The sequence below is a fragment of the Dermacentor variabilis genome, chromosome 5 (genome assembly GCF_050947875.1).
Source record: "Dermacentor variabilis isolate Ectoservices chromosome 5, ASM5094787v1, whole genome shotgun sequence".
Taxonomy (NCBI): Eukaryota; Metazoa; Arthropoda; class Arachnida; order Ixodida; family Ixodidae; genus Dermacentor; species Dermacentor variabilis.
In genome coordinates, this window is record NC_134572.1 from 3697501 (window position 1) to 3714767 (window position 17267).

Below are 17267 nucleotides of genomic sequence, written 5' to 3' on the forward strand. Positions count from 1 at the left end.
CGGTTCTAAGTTTGTTGTGGAAACAGACCATTGCCCTCTAACTTGGTTAAGTAGCATGTCCTCTAAAAGCGGCCGTTTGCTGAGATGGAGCATGACCCTCCAGCAGCACAGCCTCGTTATCCGTTATAAGAAGGGAAGGTTGAACGCGAACGCAGATGCTCTAAGTCGTGCATTCTAGGCCTCGCTTCTTTCAATGGCCTACTCGTTACTTACCTTCTCTTGCTTCGCGACGACCTGTCCTGTTCACAGGGAGATCGGGAAAAAAATGAATGACCTCATTTGCTTCCTCAGTAGTATGTTTTCGGTCCAAGTGATTTCAGGGGGACCATTCTATTTGTCATTATTATTGCTGATTATTAATTGTTCCTGATATTTTGGTGTGTTGTTAATTTGAAAACTGGTTGTTTGAGCCTTGTGTACCATTTCGTACAGCTGCCTCTTGTTGCAGCGGGAGCAAGAAGGGGGATAGCAATTTAGTTAGGTTGAGTTGGATTATGGCCTTGTCTGGTGTTTGACGGGAGACAGAGGGCACTTGTTCGTGTTGGGTGTTGCCTTTTGCCGGTCGGTTTTGCAAGCTGCAGAACGACCAACCGGGCCAGTGGCGAGAAGCAAGGGTTTAGGAACGACCCGAGCGGAGCTGGTCGAGGTGCCTTGGCGACAACGCGGTGAGCAGAGCTCCTGTCCTGGCGAGTGGGACCTGGGCACGTGAAGTTACCTGGCGTCCAAACACTGGACGTGAACTTGGACGAGCCTGACGAACGTGCGCGCCTGGCATCCGAGCCACGTGGAGGCAGCTCGTCTTCCCGGCGCCTTATCTGATGGCGGGGATGCTGTTGTGCCATTACCACCATCCCGGATTCCGAATCTACAAGATGCAGAATTTATCCTGCGAACGCCCTTTGGACAAACCCGGGGCTGCGCCGAAAGGCACAGCGCCCTAAACTCTCCCTTGACAAGTCAAGATGCTGAGCCGTCAGGCAGCGGCGTCCTGAGAAGAAGCATCGGCAAGCGACATGTCCAAACGTGCAACAAAGTGCTAGACAGCCCGGCGCCGTATTTCCTTTTGCCTGGAGGTCACCGCACGCGGCAACGTTGAACCGGGTGGCCAGCGCGGTCGCTGGTTGGACCTCTCGGACGACCGTCGAGTGCTGGCTTTGTATTGGGCCGTTTGAGTGACAATCGTTTCTCGGGGCTTTATAAGCCCCGACCCGCCGCCGGGAGAACCGGATCCACCGACCCACCGGGAGCCGAGTGCCGCTCTCGAGTGGAGTGAGATGTGTCACGCGTTGGAGTCTCACCGGACGTCGCCGAGCGGGAACAGTCGCGTTTGCTGTGAGCTCTCGGCCCCCGTGCCGATCCGAACTTGTCCTGTATAATGACCTGTATATAGTGTATAAAATACCTTTGTTTGTTCTCACCGACGCCTGACTCGGAGTCTTCGCTACCAACGCTCTGTCACGAAACGGGTGACGAGCGCTACGGGACCACCTCAAAGTCGTAATAACGCGCAGGTAGGCGGCTCCCTACGTGCAAGCTTTTCGCAGATGCCTCTTGTGGTGCAGCACAACAGCTGCCTGATGATATCGACAGCCAGCAAACCACGACACCGGAAACCCGCTGTTTCACATTGCGTGAAACAGTATAACGCCATTATATATACAGCTAAGAATTACATCGCGTTGCTGCCCGTCTCCGTGAGAAAAATGAGAATGCAAAATGAAACCGAAAGATTTGCCATTCGAGTCTTCTCATGTTTAAAACCTGACGCTTGCGCAGCGCGAGATTCTGTGGAAGACAGGCCGCGTACTTTCGCTGCACTTTTTTTGCGTGCTCAGAACAAATTACTTCGACGTGCTCTTGCACTGTATACAGATGACCAATGACAGTATATAATCTTGGAGAAACTTAAGCGAAAATTGACATGCTTTTTTTTTATTCCCGCGCGAGAATTCAAATTTTCAACGTGCTGCAATTTTTTACAATTTGCCGCCAAAATTAAAAATAATTTTACACAAGAGAACCCAGATTCACCTTGATACGCGCTTGCCATGTGACAAAGTATGCACAGTAAAAATCCCGAAAGAAAAAAGTCGCAGTCCCAAGACATATTAAAGAATTGCGTATGTAGACGAATTTCTTTAGTAACCTCTGCTGTCGGGCTAGTTGGTACATGGAAAGAAGTTGTTTTAGGCCCAAGATAATCGCCTGTCAGCGTCTTATTTTGTGCTAAAACGATTTCTAGCCATGTTTTTAGCTTCGTGTTCGAAAGCTCTGTTTAGCATTTTTCGTTTGTGTTGTAGGCTCGCGCGAGCAATTTAATTTATTTCTATTAAATATGTTCCGTAACTGCTGTATAAAAAACACGAAACCACAGCAAATTTTGTTAACTTTTTTATACCCGCTCGAAGTCGGAACATCGTGCAGTTCCGTAAAACGCGTCTCTCCCCTTGAGCACATTTTTTCATACTGAAACGAGGGTTTGCTAAAAAGATAAGCCCGGTTCTAGTCTACGAAAGTACTTTGCTATCACAAACATTTCGTTGAAATCAAAAACTAGTCGGGGACTCCCTCGGAACGTCTTTACCTGAACGCACCTTCTAAATGAGGACCGTTAAAAGCCTGGAGAACGCCCTCTGCCTGCCACCTTGGCGCACTCTCGCTGTACTGACCTGTATAGCGTGTTTCGTATACATTGCAAAATTTCGCCCCTTAACTCTACTTTCCGGGTTGGGACGATTCTCCTGTTCTTTTTTTTTTTTTTGCGCACACACGTTTATGAACGTAACCTCAGGCGATGCCGGTGACACAAAAAGTGATGTTCGGCAGAGTGCGCTCGTCGGACATTCTAATGTTCCCTACAAATTAGTCAACAAATAGCGTGCTTTGACGTTTTATATAATTTAATGGACTCACCAGCATATACAGCTGATCGGCCAGTTACATGCAATGTTTTCATGCACTATATATTTTTGCTTGCATGTGCAAATTCCTTGTATATCGACCCTGAAAACCCAGAGATAACGGACACGGATGAGCGTGTTTAAGAGTCAGCGCTGTAGGGATAGAGCGCATTTCAAGTGTGCTAATGATTAGTGCCGCATAATTTCAATTTTGGCGTATATATAGTGTCTTACTATACTTGCTGGGTGTCCTAGCTAAATTTAGACAAGCTGTTGAACAAAACTGGTACAATATACGATTATGAGACCTGCGTTGTTCGTTCCTCTTCCACAGCCAGGATAATCCTTGTGCGCTACTTATACGGCTAATTAGGGAACACTCACTAAAGCGGTTTGTAATTTTTTGAATTCAGGGCGTGACTTCCGACTGGAGCACCGTTGCTGCGTCCTGAAACATCCTGCGCCGCTAAGCTGCTCTCGTGGTGCCGTGTCCTGCGCAGCTTCTCGTCGCCGAAAAATGAAAGCACAAAATATCTTTGCGGCGGAAGAGGACTGACATTCGAACACCGTATAGGCATCATAATCGACTATCGTGTTAGATTTCTTTTTAATACTTTGGCTAGCGTTAGTTGGGACACCCTGTATAACATTTACATAATGTAAATGGGTGCGAAGGCATAAGCAAAAAATAAACGTGGTAGTTGTTGGACAATTCCTGTTTTTTTAATTTTCGACAACATGGAACAAATATTAACAAACTGGCAAACAAAAGGCAACCTAAAATTGAACGACAACAACTAGGCATAAAGCTCATCAAACAAGTTATTCATAGTTGTGACGCAAGAGGGAATAGTGTTGTTGGTATGGTATCGCGTGTAATTTCCAAATTCCGACTCTTGTTCACACGTCAACGTTTAGAAGGAACAAGTAGTGAATAAGGAAGGCGTCTGCCAACGTATGCGTGTTCCTTCTTACTGCGTTCTTTCGGAAACGACCTATGTTGGTTGCTAGAAGGGGCCTAGAGCGGTCCTTATTCACGTTCTCTTCTATTAACACATCACGGATGCGTACGCATCAAGGATGTCGCAAAACTTATTATCGCTAGTTATGTTGCTACAGTTGAAATAAGTTGTAATGTATTCTACTAATTCCAAATGAACCTTACGGGTGCTCAAAGATCCAAAGTCATTGACAAAAATGTGTGAGCTAAGGGCGCCATGCATATTGAAAGTTTGCGGATTTGGTTCCTGTGCTTCCGCGTATATCCCTTTCTAGACTTTTAAAATAGTACCTGTAAAAGTGCCAAAGGTCATGGAAATTACTGTTGTAGATGAGCTCAGTTTGCAAATCTGGTGCGTTCGTGCTTGAAAAAAATCCTCAACACCGACAACTGGTGCTTCTTGAAGTGGTCATATCTTGCTTGTTTTGCGCTGACGTTGCCTTTTAAGTCGCAGAGAGCAGCCACTGCTGCTGCTGCAGGCGTCCGGCTTTAGACAATCCACACGACACCAGCAGGAACCATGTGACTGCAAAGACAAGGGAATGGAGCGAAATGGTTCTTTGATGTGAAAACCGGTGCACAAACCCATGCGATTCATCGGAGCAGTGCTGTTAAAAAAACATTGTTAGTACAGTGAAAAGACGGGGAATGCGGGAGATGGCAATTCAAGACGATGAGCAAAACGTGAACAAGGTGAATGCATGTCGCCTTGAAGAAGACAAGTCCACTTGTCGAAACGTTGGCTCCTGCATTCACCTTGTTCACGTTTTGCTCATCGTATTGTTAGTACAGTGGGCTCTGAACCTCCGACCAGGCTACCTAAGCATGCCCATTTTCGGGGCAATCAGTCACAGTGTTGTCATAGTGTTCCGTCGCATTGCCTACAATTTTTCTGCATTGCTGCAGACCTACACGTCATTTCGCAGTGTACCGATACCCGAGTACTTGTGTAGGTTGTTCAGGACCGGCGTTTCACTAAAAAATGCGGTTTTTATGTAACTTGGCTTTATCTTCATGTTTAGGGTGAAAATGATGCGTGGGGCACAGAGGGCATTGTCTGACAAAGGTATTCGTGTATTCACAAATTCACGTCATATATTTTTGCTTCAGTAGCAAAAAACGACGCCGTAGCTTTACCAAGGGCCTAGTTGGCATACGCTTGGCGTGGTTAAGGAGCGCGAAAAACAAACACACCACGAAAGAAAAGTAGAGAGACCACTCCTTTTCTTTCGTCGTGTGTGTGATTTTTTTTTTTTTTGCTTTTTTAATCACTTCAAGGCAGCACCTGTTCGGTCATATCTTTTTTTTTTACGTCACTATCGTGAGCTTTTAATGCAGATACTATAAAGCTCGCACTTACACTGAGAACGAAGCATTTTGCAGTGTTCTGACAATTTAGGAAGCAAAGTGTCTCCAATGGAGCGAATGGCGAATTCCAATTACGGTTGGCATAAAAAGATTGCAAAGAAGGTTTTCTTCGCATGTGAAAAATTTACACAGAAATCGAGATAGTCAACTCACCGCAGAAGACTCACACCAGACGGCCATGCCTGCGAATCTTCAGCAGCTCTGAAAAATATGCATATGCATGATGGACTTTCTGAACTATACGTTTTTTCATGCGATTGGTTGAGGCTGTTGTCCTGGTTTCAGCGAAACTGGTGATAACTATCGCTACTGGAAAAACATTTATGTGGAAGTGAGTCAGTTCCTCATGAATACGAGAATTGCACAACACGGGTCACGCGTTAGTATAAGTGTTGCCTCGTGATTACACTCCTTGCAGTGTGTGTGTCTCAGAAAGCAAAGAAATACGAAAACTCTAGCATGCTGACAGACAACGTGCAGGTTCGCGCTCAAAAGCGGCCTCTACAATTGTTAGATATAAAATGAAACATTGGCGAAAAGGGAGGAGATACTTCCCATTCGTGGAAGTGAACATGATTAACATGATTAATTATTTGCATGGATGCTTTTATTGGCAACATTTTACGAGCACATGGTTTCGAGCCCGTCTGTATTGCCAAAGTGCGGTGTCAAAGTACGGAACTACGAGCGTACCCTGCTCTTCCACATTACCCGCCGTGGTTGCTCAGTGGCTAAGGTGTTAGGCTGCTGAGCACAAGGTCGCGGGATCGAATCCTGGCCACGGCGGCCGGATTTCGATGGGGGCGAAATACGAAAACACCCGTGTACTTAGACTTATGTGCACGTTAAAGAACCCCAGGTGGTCGAAATTTCCGGAGTCCTCCACTACGGCGTGCCTCATAATCAGAAAGTGGTTTTGGCACGTAAAACCCCATAATTCAATTCTTCCACGTCGCTTGTCCCATTGTATAAACAGCCCGAAAATGCATCGCACCACTGCCTGCTTTCCTTCAAATTGTGTCCGTTCCTAGCGAGTTATTCCGGTCGGGAGCGCTGCAGCAATTGCTGCGTTCTTTAGTTTCAAAATTACAATGTGTCGCAATAAATGAAAATTGTCACTGACTCATGCTGAGAGCACGAGCTCCAAGTTGTGTCATCAGTAACAACTGCGAAAGGCTGTGCGAGTTTTGACAAGTCTGCAATAACCCAACGCAGCGTATGTATATGTGCTATCATAAAATTATACTGACTCGCCGAAACGCGCAATTCCTTGTTCGCTACGACAACATGCAAAACGGAAGCTCAGTGTCATCTCTCTGTAACCTGGTTATTTCGCTTCGATCATTTCAAGCGCGAACAAACGTTAAGCGTTGTTTACGCCTTTTTGTTAAGATACTACATCTGGAGTTCTTTTTTTCTGCGCGCTAGGCTTTCTTTTATGTTCACCATCCGAGTATGTGCAGAATGCTTGCCCAAGCAGTTTGACTGACCAGGCTTGTTGCACCAAGTCCGCATTGCTGCGATGAAAATGTTTCTGTATTTCGCGCCACTTTTCTTTTCCTTTAAATGTGAAGGAGCACTATAATAAATGTATTTAATGTTTATTTATTTAATTGCTTACGGCAGACATGAATGTGCACGTATCACTAGGCAGCTAAATGTCTCGTGAGACGTAAATGTTTGCGTGTGTGCTGACTTTCTGACAAAAAAAAAATAATTAAATTGCCAGTTTCGCCCGGAGCGCGTAGCATTGAAAGCGGTAGCTGAGCGTTGCGCTGCAGCTCCTCGGGCGAGCAGCCCGACTGCCTGTGCTGCCCAGCAGAGCGCTCGCGGTCAGCAACGGTCGGCGGAACGCTGCGGTGCAGAGCCGACTGGGCAGAGCGGGGACGGTGCGTCCGCTCGTAGATCTTTTTTTCAGCCCAAGCGCGTTGCCTGTGTACTTTCTCCCTTCCCTCCCTCCCCCGTCCTGCATTTCTGCCTCCTCCTCTTATTCTCCTCCTCTCCCCTTGTCCGGTTGGCTTTGGAATGACCGGCAGTGCCTCTTCCCAGCATTTGACGCCAGCCTTCGCACTTTCCTCCTGCTAGTCTTTCGTTTATCGGGACGAGAAGATCAAATTTAGGACTCGGAGGTAGCCAAAGTTCTATCGCATTACAAAAAATTGGAGGACGCTTAAGCTTCGCCTTCAAGAGTGGAACGCGACAGCGTTCCCATCGACCCGCCAAGGGGTGTAAGACAAAGCGCTACGGCGCAGGGATCACTTACGAGGCGCCCCGCATCGGACTTTGCGCCCACCTATCACACGGAGAGCGTCGAGCAACGCAGCGTTCTGCGCGGCAACGAAACGTGCGCCCGAGCAAACGGAACGAACCAAAGAACTCGGTGTCTCGGAGGGGGAAACGATCTACGCCAGCCAAACGTCGTGATCGGCACGGGCAGAGAGATAGACAGATAGTAATCTAAAGAAAGAAACGGCGCTTGATTCTGCAACCCGCGTGGGAGCACGGCGAAGCGTCGCCAGGGGAGAGAGAGTCGGGGCCGCAACGCGCCTGGCACCGGTCCGCGCACAGCACAGCCCCAATGCGCGCATGGCGCGCCACCTGTCGGGGTAGCGCCGTACATTGAGAGGAGGGGTCTTCTGTGTTTGCCGCAAGATGGCTCTGCGTGTGCGGTAAGCGCCGAAGAAATGTAGCGGAAACGTACTTCGCTATTCGTGTAAATGCGACTTCTGTAAGTTACGTGCTCATAATTACCGATATACACCGCAGTATAACATTCTACGGCACGTTTTTAAGGCAACACCGCGTTCACTAAAAGCGCGTTTGTACCGATTTCAAGCATCGAACTCGTGGCTGAGTGGTAGCGTCTCCGTCTCACACTCCGGAGACCCTGGTTAGATTCCCACCCAGCCCATCTTGGAAGTTACTTTTTATTTATGAAGTGCCTGCCATGATTTATCGCTCACGGCCAACGCCGCGGACGCCGACACCCGACGCCGACGACACCGGCTTTTCTGCGACACGAGCTCCTTAACGCTATCGCGTTAAAATATGATAGCTTCTCTTCCCCCTAAGGGCGAAGCAATGAATGCGATAGCAACATGTTAGAATATTACACGAAGCGCAAGGCTCGTAGCTGTAGTGGTGGCATGAACCGAGGTGAACTTGTGTCACAAGTTTCGAACCTCTTCTCTCTCCCGGGCCGATTCCTGAGGTAGAGCGCAGCCGCGCCAATATATATACAGCATTTTCAGGTTTCAGCTCTGTCATTGTTTCGAACTTATAATATTCAAATCTGACAAGGCTTAAGACAAAATGCATGTGTTGTCGCTGTTTTGTTTCCTGACATTTGTTTTGGACTGCCATTCTGAAAATCTTGCGGAATAATTTTGTCGAGAATGTAAGACCTGGTATGAGCAACTTTAGTGATAAAATGATGTGGCAACATAACCCGCATATACCGCATATTTTTTATACCATACATATACCTAAATATACAGGGTGTTTCGGCTAACTTTAGCCAGAGTTTAAAAATATGCCGATGCACTCTAAAACGACACGACCAAATGCATGTTGCTCACTATTGTATGTAGTGTGCCACGCTAGTCTTTGTATTCTGCTTAATTAGATAATTAGTCTAGATAATTAACCAACTTCGGAAGCAACGAAGCTAGGAAAAAAATTCCAATTAGAAAGTTGCTTAGCGGTTTGCAAAACGTCCGAATAAACAGTTTCTGTCTTTCTATCTATTAAGTATTACGATTAGTGTTTTGCAGCTTACTGCGAATGCCCACGAAATAAAAAGAAACACCACGTGACATGCCCGCTTGCGCGTCGTGATTGCACTGCTTCCAAGCGTTCCGTGCGCCAACGAACATAGCATTTAGCCGGGTGTGCTGCCGCTGCGTCTGCTTATCGCTATCACGAACCGCCGCCAGGGAAGTACATCTCTGGTGTCAATACCAATACCAATGGCGTCAATACCTTCGTCACTGCCCTGTCGCCTTTTAAGAGGCAGCACCCCACTGCTAGGATGCTGTGTTCGTTTGTACGCGGACAGGTTGGGAGCGCTGCAATAACGGCGCGCAAGCAGCTATGTCGCGTAGTATATTTTTTTATTTCATGGCGTCCGCACTAAGGTGAAAAACACTAATACTTAATAAATAGAAAGTTAGAAACTGTCTAATCGGACGTTTTGCAAACCGCTCAACAACTTCCTAACTGTAATTTTTGCCTAACTTCGTTGCCTGAGAGGTCAGTTAATTAATCTTGACTAATTATCTAATTAGGCAAAATACAAAAATATCGTGACACTATATGCAACAGTCAGCAATATGCATTTGGTCGTGTCGTCTTAGAATGCATCGGCATATTTTTAAACACTGGCGAAAGTTAGCTGGCGGACTCTGCATATACGAAACCTCACGGTGATGGCGACCCCGACGGTAAAAAGTTCTCTTATGAGTGTCCTTATGATTGATCGCAATAAAGTCACATGTTCATTCGCCGTGGATGAGTGAGGGAACGTGGAGCCGGACTTGACATCCAGGACGTTTTGAAAACACATTTATATTACATTTTGTACAAGTGCTGCAGAAATACTGAAGGTAAGTTTTTTACGTTCAAGCTCAAAATGCGGATCCTTTTGTCCCCAAACGACCGTCTCCCCTTTTAAAGCGAAACTTTCTTTCCCTCTTCCTTCGACTTGCCCACTGCAGCTGCTGCTGCTGTGGCTGCTCCTGTCATGTGTATACATAACAGGAGCGAGTCATAGAGGAAAGGCGATGCGAAAAACTCGTTTTCACCCCACCGCGTCAAATGTGCGCAATGCCCTCTGAAGCTCCCAGGCGGTCGCCAGATTAGCCTCTTGACAGCGGTAATTATCCGTGACTCAGAAGGATTGCACAAACGGCAGCGCTTCCCTTTCTACTAACGTGCGAGGCCAGAGGGGACGTAGATATAACTGTAGAGAGGAGGGAGGAGAAGAGGCAGTTTCCATACAAGGGAAGGCGAGGGGGGATGGTGCCGTGAGGAGGTAAGGAAACCCTACTACTATACGACAGTGGTTGCGGGAAAATTGGATAAGCTTAAGTTCAAGGCACGGGACGATACCTTGCTGCTATTTCTGAAAAAGTAACTCCATGCAAATATGTCAAGCGGACAAACGGGCGTGCAGATGCACAGCCGCATTAATTAAAGCGCACCGCAGGGTCCAGGCGACACTACGGAAGCGGTCGACCGGCAAATCAACACTTCTGTGCCCGCCGCGGTAGCTTTGCGGCTACGGCATTGCTCGAGGTCGCGGATTTGATCCCAATCGCGGCAGCCGCATTTCGACGGGGGCGAAATAGAAAAGGCAATTGCGCTTAGATTTCGGACACCTTAAAGAACATGACGGTGTCAAAATTAACCAGGAGTCCGCCACTACGGCGTGCCTCATAATCCGAGTGTGGTTTTGGCACGTACAGCCCCATAATCGAAGTTTAATACTACTGCCACAATGCGATGTGACTCCCCTCCCCCCCCCCCCCCCCCCATGTGAGGCAATGACCATAGTCTACCCTCCCAGAGGTTATGAGTATGCCGAACAACTCCTCAAGCAAACACATCTTCCTGTGTGTTCTGTGCACTACGCAGGCAAACGCGCAGCGGTGCACGCAAGGTAACGTTTAACATAAATTCGCCACTCTTGTGTTAGACTAAACGTTGAAGAAATTAAGCTTTAGCAGTCAACATCATCGTTAATTATCGTCAATGAAAGTTTCCAGCACTGAAAGCTTCGCTTATATCGATTCCCACACTGCGTGTGATCTGCACAATTTTTAACGTCTCCGTCTTCCTGGCCCTCTCGCCTTTCCCCAATCCGGACGTTGGTAGGCCTCTTCCTCCGAGAAGAGCTTGGCCCAAAACATACTAATCCTAACTTCGCATGCCGATAGCATATCACCAATTACACATTTAACTGGCCTAAGTGATCACACAGTAATCCACGCCACAGTTCATCTCAAGTTATCACATCAGAAAAAAAAAGAAAACTATCACGCTCTACGAGAAAGGAAATTACGACGCCATCAATGAAGAACTAACAACATTCTGCTATTGGTTCTTTACAGACTTCTTGCGGCGCTCTGTTGAGTGTCATTGGTCCCTCGTTAAAAACAAAATGCAAGAGTTAGTTGCGAAGCACATTCTCACCATTACCGTTATACAAAAATCGTCATCCCCCTGGTTCAACACGTCACTCAAACACGTCAGTAGCAATGAATAAAGGGAAAATCAGACATCCACCCGATCGTAGCAATTGCTACAAAGGAAACCCATACGGTTTCCTCGAAAGAAAAGCCTCATAGTTGAAGAAAAATTCGTCCTGGTCCGGGACTCGAACCCGGACCACAGCCTTTCCGGAATCAGACATCAGACATGTCTGATTTTCCCTTTATTCATTACTTGTCTCCACCTTGCGGGTTTCCGCAGAACTACTACGTCAATCTCTTGCTTTTGCTTCGTGTTGTTGACAAATTCGACTTCGCCCTGCCATCTGCTGGCCGCCTGGTTCGCTCAGATGGTAGAGCGGCTGCCCCGGAAAGGCGGTGGTCCCGGGTTCGAGTCCCGGACCAGGACGAATTTTTCTTCAACTATGAGGCTTTTCTTTCGAGGAACCCGTATGGGTTTCCTTTGTAGCAATTGCTACGAACGGGTGGATGTCTGATTTTCCCTTTATTCATTACTTCTCTCCACCTTGCGGGTTTCCGCAGAACTACTACGTCAACCTCAGTAGCAAGAATAAATATTATTGCGGTTGGCGAAACAGCCAAAGAACCCATGCGCATGGGCCAAATATCATGATGCAGATAAAACGTTCGCAGCACTATCTCAAAAGGCTAAACGGTTTTTCTTTTCAACCACATTGCCAGATAAGTTCCGAAATAACCCAAAGCGATTTGGAAGACCATTAACGTAAATTGTCGCTAAAGGGCCCCTCAGCAGGCCCAAAAGCAAATCTTGGCCATACGCTGCTAGTTGTTACATGTACTCTAGGGAGCGTTCTCCCCCCAAAATTTTTTCAAATCGGCTCATTAATAGCCGACATAGAAATATTTCAGTGCCGCGAACCCATGATTTCAGCAGGCGGGCTCCACTGCCAAGCAAGACGCTGTCTCCACTCGCCCCGTCTAGTCTCCGCAAGCGAAATTCCTTTCCTGCGTTCTCCCATACCGAACCTCGAGTATCGCGTGACGCATACGTCACGAGCCCCGGATTAATCTTTTTTCCTCGCTTTTTTTTTTTCTGCGCTGCGCACTTCCGTTGACAGCGTCGCGCGCTAGATATTGTCTCGTTCGCGCAGCGCAAAATTTTGCGCGCTGTGCACAAGGACAGAAGACTAGCGGTATAACTCAGTGCTACGCGAATACTGAGGCAGAACAAGCCGATGGCAGAGCATGATCACGCGCTGCAATACGGTAGAAAATGGCATAGTTTCGGTACCTGCGCACATGACTGCACGAACGTGGGAACAAGCACACGAAGCGGAAGTACATCTCTCTTGCTTCGGTGCGAAGTAAAAAAAAAAACACACGCAGAAATTCCGTTTGTGTTTTGTTATTTCTCTAAACTTCAATTCATCAATTCAAGCAACAGATCACACAAATAACAGATGGTACCTTGAATAATTCTCGAAGTGGCGTGTCACCACGAGCGACGTCACACTGCGGATCCGAGTACGTAGGCGCAGGGACGCAAGTACGTCACTGTCCGGCTTGGAGCGCAGCGGCCGCGAGAAGGGAAAATGGCTTTAGGATTGAAATTTCAGACCTTTCCGTGGCTCGTAGCGCTGTAATTCTTTGCAAACACGATCGTTGGCGCGCATTGTATGCTCTGCGTTTGTCAGGTCAAAATGGCCAGACCTGGTGAGTGGCCTTTAACTGATGAACATAACCACCCTGTTGCAGAAGGTGATGTCGCCCAAATTCGGAACAAATCTTTCTGCTTCGTATTCACCAGTGAACCTAAAAACGAAATACCTGAAACCCCATTCTTCAACTACGACACCATGCCATCATTAACGTTTGAACCTTATTGAATTTTGAAAGTTATTGCATTATTGTCACTAACTTCTTCATCTGGCATTGATGGAGTCAATTCAAACATACTCAAAAACACAAAACATGTTTCAAGCACCATTTTAGCACACATTTACCAGCAATCTCTTCTATCTGGAGTGGTGCCGCTAGACTGAAAGGTGGGCAGAATTATCCCATTTGCAAAAAAAAAAAATACACCTCAACTTCCAATCCCAACTACCCTCCCATTTCCTTAACTTGTGTTTATTCGAAAGTTATCGAGCATATCATCTACTCACACATAGTAAAACTCCTAGTAGCTAACAAATTATTCCATCCTAACCAACACGGCTTCCAGAAGGGACTATCTTGTGACACACAGCTTGCACTATTCGTGAACGACATTAGCTCTAGCGTAGATACTAACACACCTGTAGATGCCATCTTTTTAGACTTGGAAAAAGCAATCGATAAAGTTCCGCACAAAGGCTTGTATTTAACACTATGGCGCCTAAATTTAAGCCTCCTGATTTTTGATTGGATATACGTGACTTCCTGACTACCGTCCGCAGTTTGTTTACGCTTACAACACTTCTTCCCATATGTCCCCCGTTCTTACTAGCATACCACAGGGTACTTACTGTCCATGGTCCTTTATTTTTCTTGATCTACATTAATGACCTTCCTGCTAACATTCAATCTAACATCCGGCTATTCGCCGATGATTGCGTTCTTTACCGCCCTGTACTTAATCCTTCCGATTCTGCTGTTCTTCAGTTACATCTTAACCGCATTCAAGCATGCGGCGAAAATTGGTTAATGAACTTGAATATTCAAAACACCGTGCTAATTTCATTTCATCGCAAACAGTCGTACCAAACGTTTAAGTACACCATTTCTGGATCAGAAATTCTCCCCTTAAGCACTTATAAATACATAGGCGAAAAATTAAATTCCGATCTTTCTTGGTCATCGCACATATCACATGTTACTACCGACGCTAACCGCGCACTTGGCTACTTGCGACAAAATTTAAAACTTGCTCCTCCTTCACTAAACATCCAAGCATACTTAACACTAGAGTGGTCTAAGTTAGAATACGCATGTGCAGTATGGGACCCCTTTCAATCTAATCATACACATACACTCGAAGCTGTCCAAAACCGTGCGATTTGTTTATTCGGATCATTCATATTACACCAGCGTATCTTCCCTTAAATCCCGCACCAATATTAAAACTTTAGCTTCGCGACGCACAATTTCCAGCCTTTGCCTTTTCTATGAATCGCATCGCCTTCCCCATCTGCCATCGCTCCCGCCCACCGGACTTCGTGCCGCGCGAGCCGTGGAAGGGCAGCTTATCCACCAGCATCGGCCCACCTGCATTCATTTCTGGTGCAAGCAGCCAAAGACTGGAATAACCTGCCCACCGACGCCGTGCACCACTCCGACCCCAGCAAATTCAAATAATTCTTCCATCACCTTATCTACTGATGTAACAATCCATCCCTCATGTAATACCCCTCAGCGGGGAATTTGAGGTATAATAAATAAATAAATAAATAAATAGATAAATAAATAAATAAATAAATGTGCACATCAACTGTGCACAGACAGGCAAAAGGGAAGCACAATGACTCGGTCTCCGACGCGGCAGTTTGGGCTGGAGACGGCTTTGACGAGGTAGTCTGCTCGTTCACCATTTTCGGGTTCTTCGTGTGTTCTGTACTCCGCGAAACCAGTGGCTGGTTTTCGAAACCAGTGGCTGGTTTCGCGGAGTAAACGGCCAATCACAATAATACACTCGTCGTTGCCTGTGTCTTTTACCGCGATAAGCAGTTAACTCGAAGAAATTGGTTTCGCTTCTATTGTGCTCCTACATTCGTTTTCACTCTGGAGTCTACTGTCGCACTTCCATTCTCTCATAGCATCTGCTCGTGCGTTGTAGCCGCACGGCCTCAAATTACTGCGTCTTTGGTACTTAACCCTTCCAGTCCCAGCGGTTACAAATGGAATCACACCATATCGCTGCCTACATAATGTACCAAATAAATTTTACAGAATACAACTGAGATAGCGAAAGAGGCCAAACTATAATTTGCCTACGCTAGCATTCTGCATAAGATCAGTTAGATGCTACCATTTGTATTATTTAGGTGAAAGCTTCATATGCCCCATAAAGCGAAAGATCAGGCATCCGTCGGGTGTTAACATCCGATGATACCAAAACCGACGTGACCAAGTGCTGACGTCACGTTCCCGGCGCTGGACCTGCTGCGGCGCGCACTGCGAGATCCCACCGTAAAGTGAATGAAGGTGAATGAAAGTGAATTAAGGTGGATTTAAAAAAAAGAAACCGCATGTTGATAAAATTGCATAAACAGGCCTGGAGTGCGGCCTGATCCCGGTGACTAGAACCGGTAACGCGCTCCCTCGCCAGAGCAGGATTGGCCACCCTGGTGCAGTACTTGGCCACAACCTCCTATATGAACACAACAATCAAAGCCCGGTCCTAATTCCCCAGCAGCTGCGAAGCAACTGACCACGGCGGCGGTCATACCTGTGCCGCAGCAGTGGGTGCTAAAAATCTCTGGGTCCGGACAGGCCGCCATTGGAATCTGAACCTGACAACGTTTAACGCTAGAACGTTATCTAGTGAGGCGAGTCTAGAAGCGCTATTGGAGAAATTAGCGGGCAGTAAATGGGATATAATACGGCTCAGTGAAGTTAGGAGGCCAGAAGAAGCATATACAGTGATAAAAAGCGGGCACGTCCTGTGCTACCGGGGTTTAGCGGAGAGACGAGAACTAGGAGTCGGATTCCTGATTAATCAGGATATAGCTGGTAACATACAGGAATTCTATAGCATTAACGAGAGGGTGGCAGGTCTTGTTGTGAAACTAGATAAGAGGTACAAATTGAAGGTCGTACAGGCCTGCGTCTCTACATCCAGTCATGGTGACCAGGAAGTCGAAAGCTTCTATGAAGACGTGGAATCGGCGATGGGTAAAGTCAAAACACAATACACTATACTGTTGGGCGACTTCAATGCCAGGGTGGGCAAGAAGCAGGCTGGAGACAAGTCAGTGGAGGAATATGGCATAGGGTCTAGGAATAGCAGGGGAGAGTTGTTATAAGAGTTTGCAGAACGGAATAATATGCGGATAATGAATACTTTCTTCCGCAAGTGGGATAGCCGAAAGTGGACGTGGAGGAGCCCGAATGGCGAGACTAGAAATGAAATAGACCTCATACTCTGCGCTAACACTGGCATCATACAAGATGTGGACGTGCTCGGCAAGGTGAGCTGCAGTAACTATAGGATGGTAAGAACTCGAATTAGCCTAGACTTGAGGAGGGAACGGGACATAAGAAGCCGATCAATGAGTTAGCGGTAAGAGGGAAAATAGAGGAATTAGAGGAATAGTAGTCCTCCACAAAGAAAGAAACAAAATCCCAATAAAGAAGGGCGTCAGGCAGGGAGATACGATCTCTCCAATGCTATTCACAGCGTGCTTACAGCAGGTATTCAGACACCTGGATCGGGAAGAATTGGGGATAAGAGTTACTGTAGAATACCTTAGTAACTTGCGATTCGCTGATGATATTGCCTTACTTAGTAACTCAGAGGACCAATTGCAATGCATGCTGTTAGATACGGGACCTTTTCCTGAGCCAACTTCGAGTTCACCAGACCACATTGAATCGCGTCACACTTAATTAAGGAGCGCAGAAGCACATCTACCACGTTCCCGAGGCGCCGCACGTCCAAACAAGTTGGCGTCCCCCACCTCGTGCGCCGCAGGTGGAGCTATTCACTGCTTGACTCTTTCCGAAATTATAGCGAGAGCCTGGCACGGTTCCAGGTAACGTAGATCCCGAGCGAAGCTGCTTTGCAGCACTGAAACTTCGCCCCCATCTGCCTATTGTGACGGTGCTTGC

General features: G+C 46.9%; 2 protein-coding genes across 2 annotated transcripts in view; one reads left to right on the forward strand and one right to left on the reverse strand.

Moving 5' to 3' along the window:
* Positions 1 to 3613, forward strand: part of Pex19 (peroxisomal biogenesis factor 19) — a 94264-nt gene extending 90651 nt beyond the window's left edge. The window contains exon 8 of the mRNA XM_075691573.1: positions 3314 to 3613. Coding sequence (XP_075547688.1) covers positions 3314 to 3352 — 39 coding nt within the window. The 3' untranslated portion in view covers positions 3353 to 3613. The remainder of the gene's footprint in view (positions 1 to 3313) is intronic.
* The window catches only part of LOC142582178 (uncharacterized), a 93269-nt gene continuing 79600 nt past the window's right edge, over positions 3599 to 17267 (reverse strand). The window contains exons 3-4 of the mRNA XM_075691576.1: positions 5422 to 5469; positions 3599 to 4426 (exon numbers count right to left, since the gene is read on the reverse strand). Of these exons, the coding sequence (XP_075547691.1) occupies positions 4390 to 4426; positions 5422 to 5469 (85 nt within the window). The 3' untranslated portion in view covers positions 3599 to 4389. The remainder of the gene's footprint in view (positions 4427 to 5421; positions 5470 to 17267) is intronic.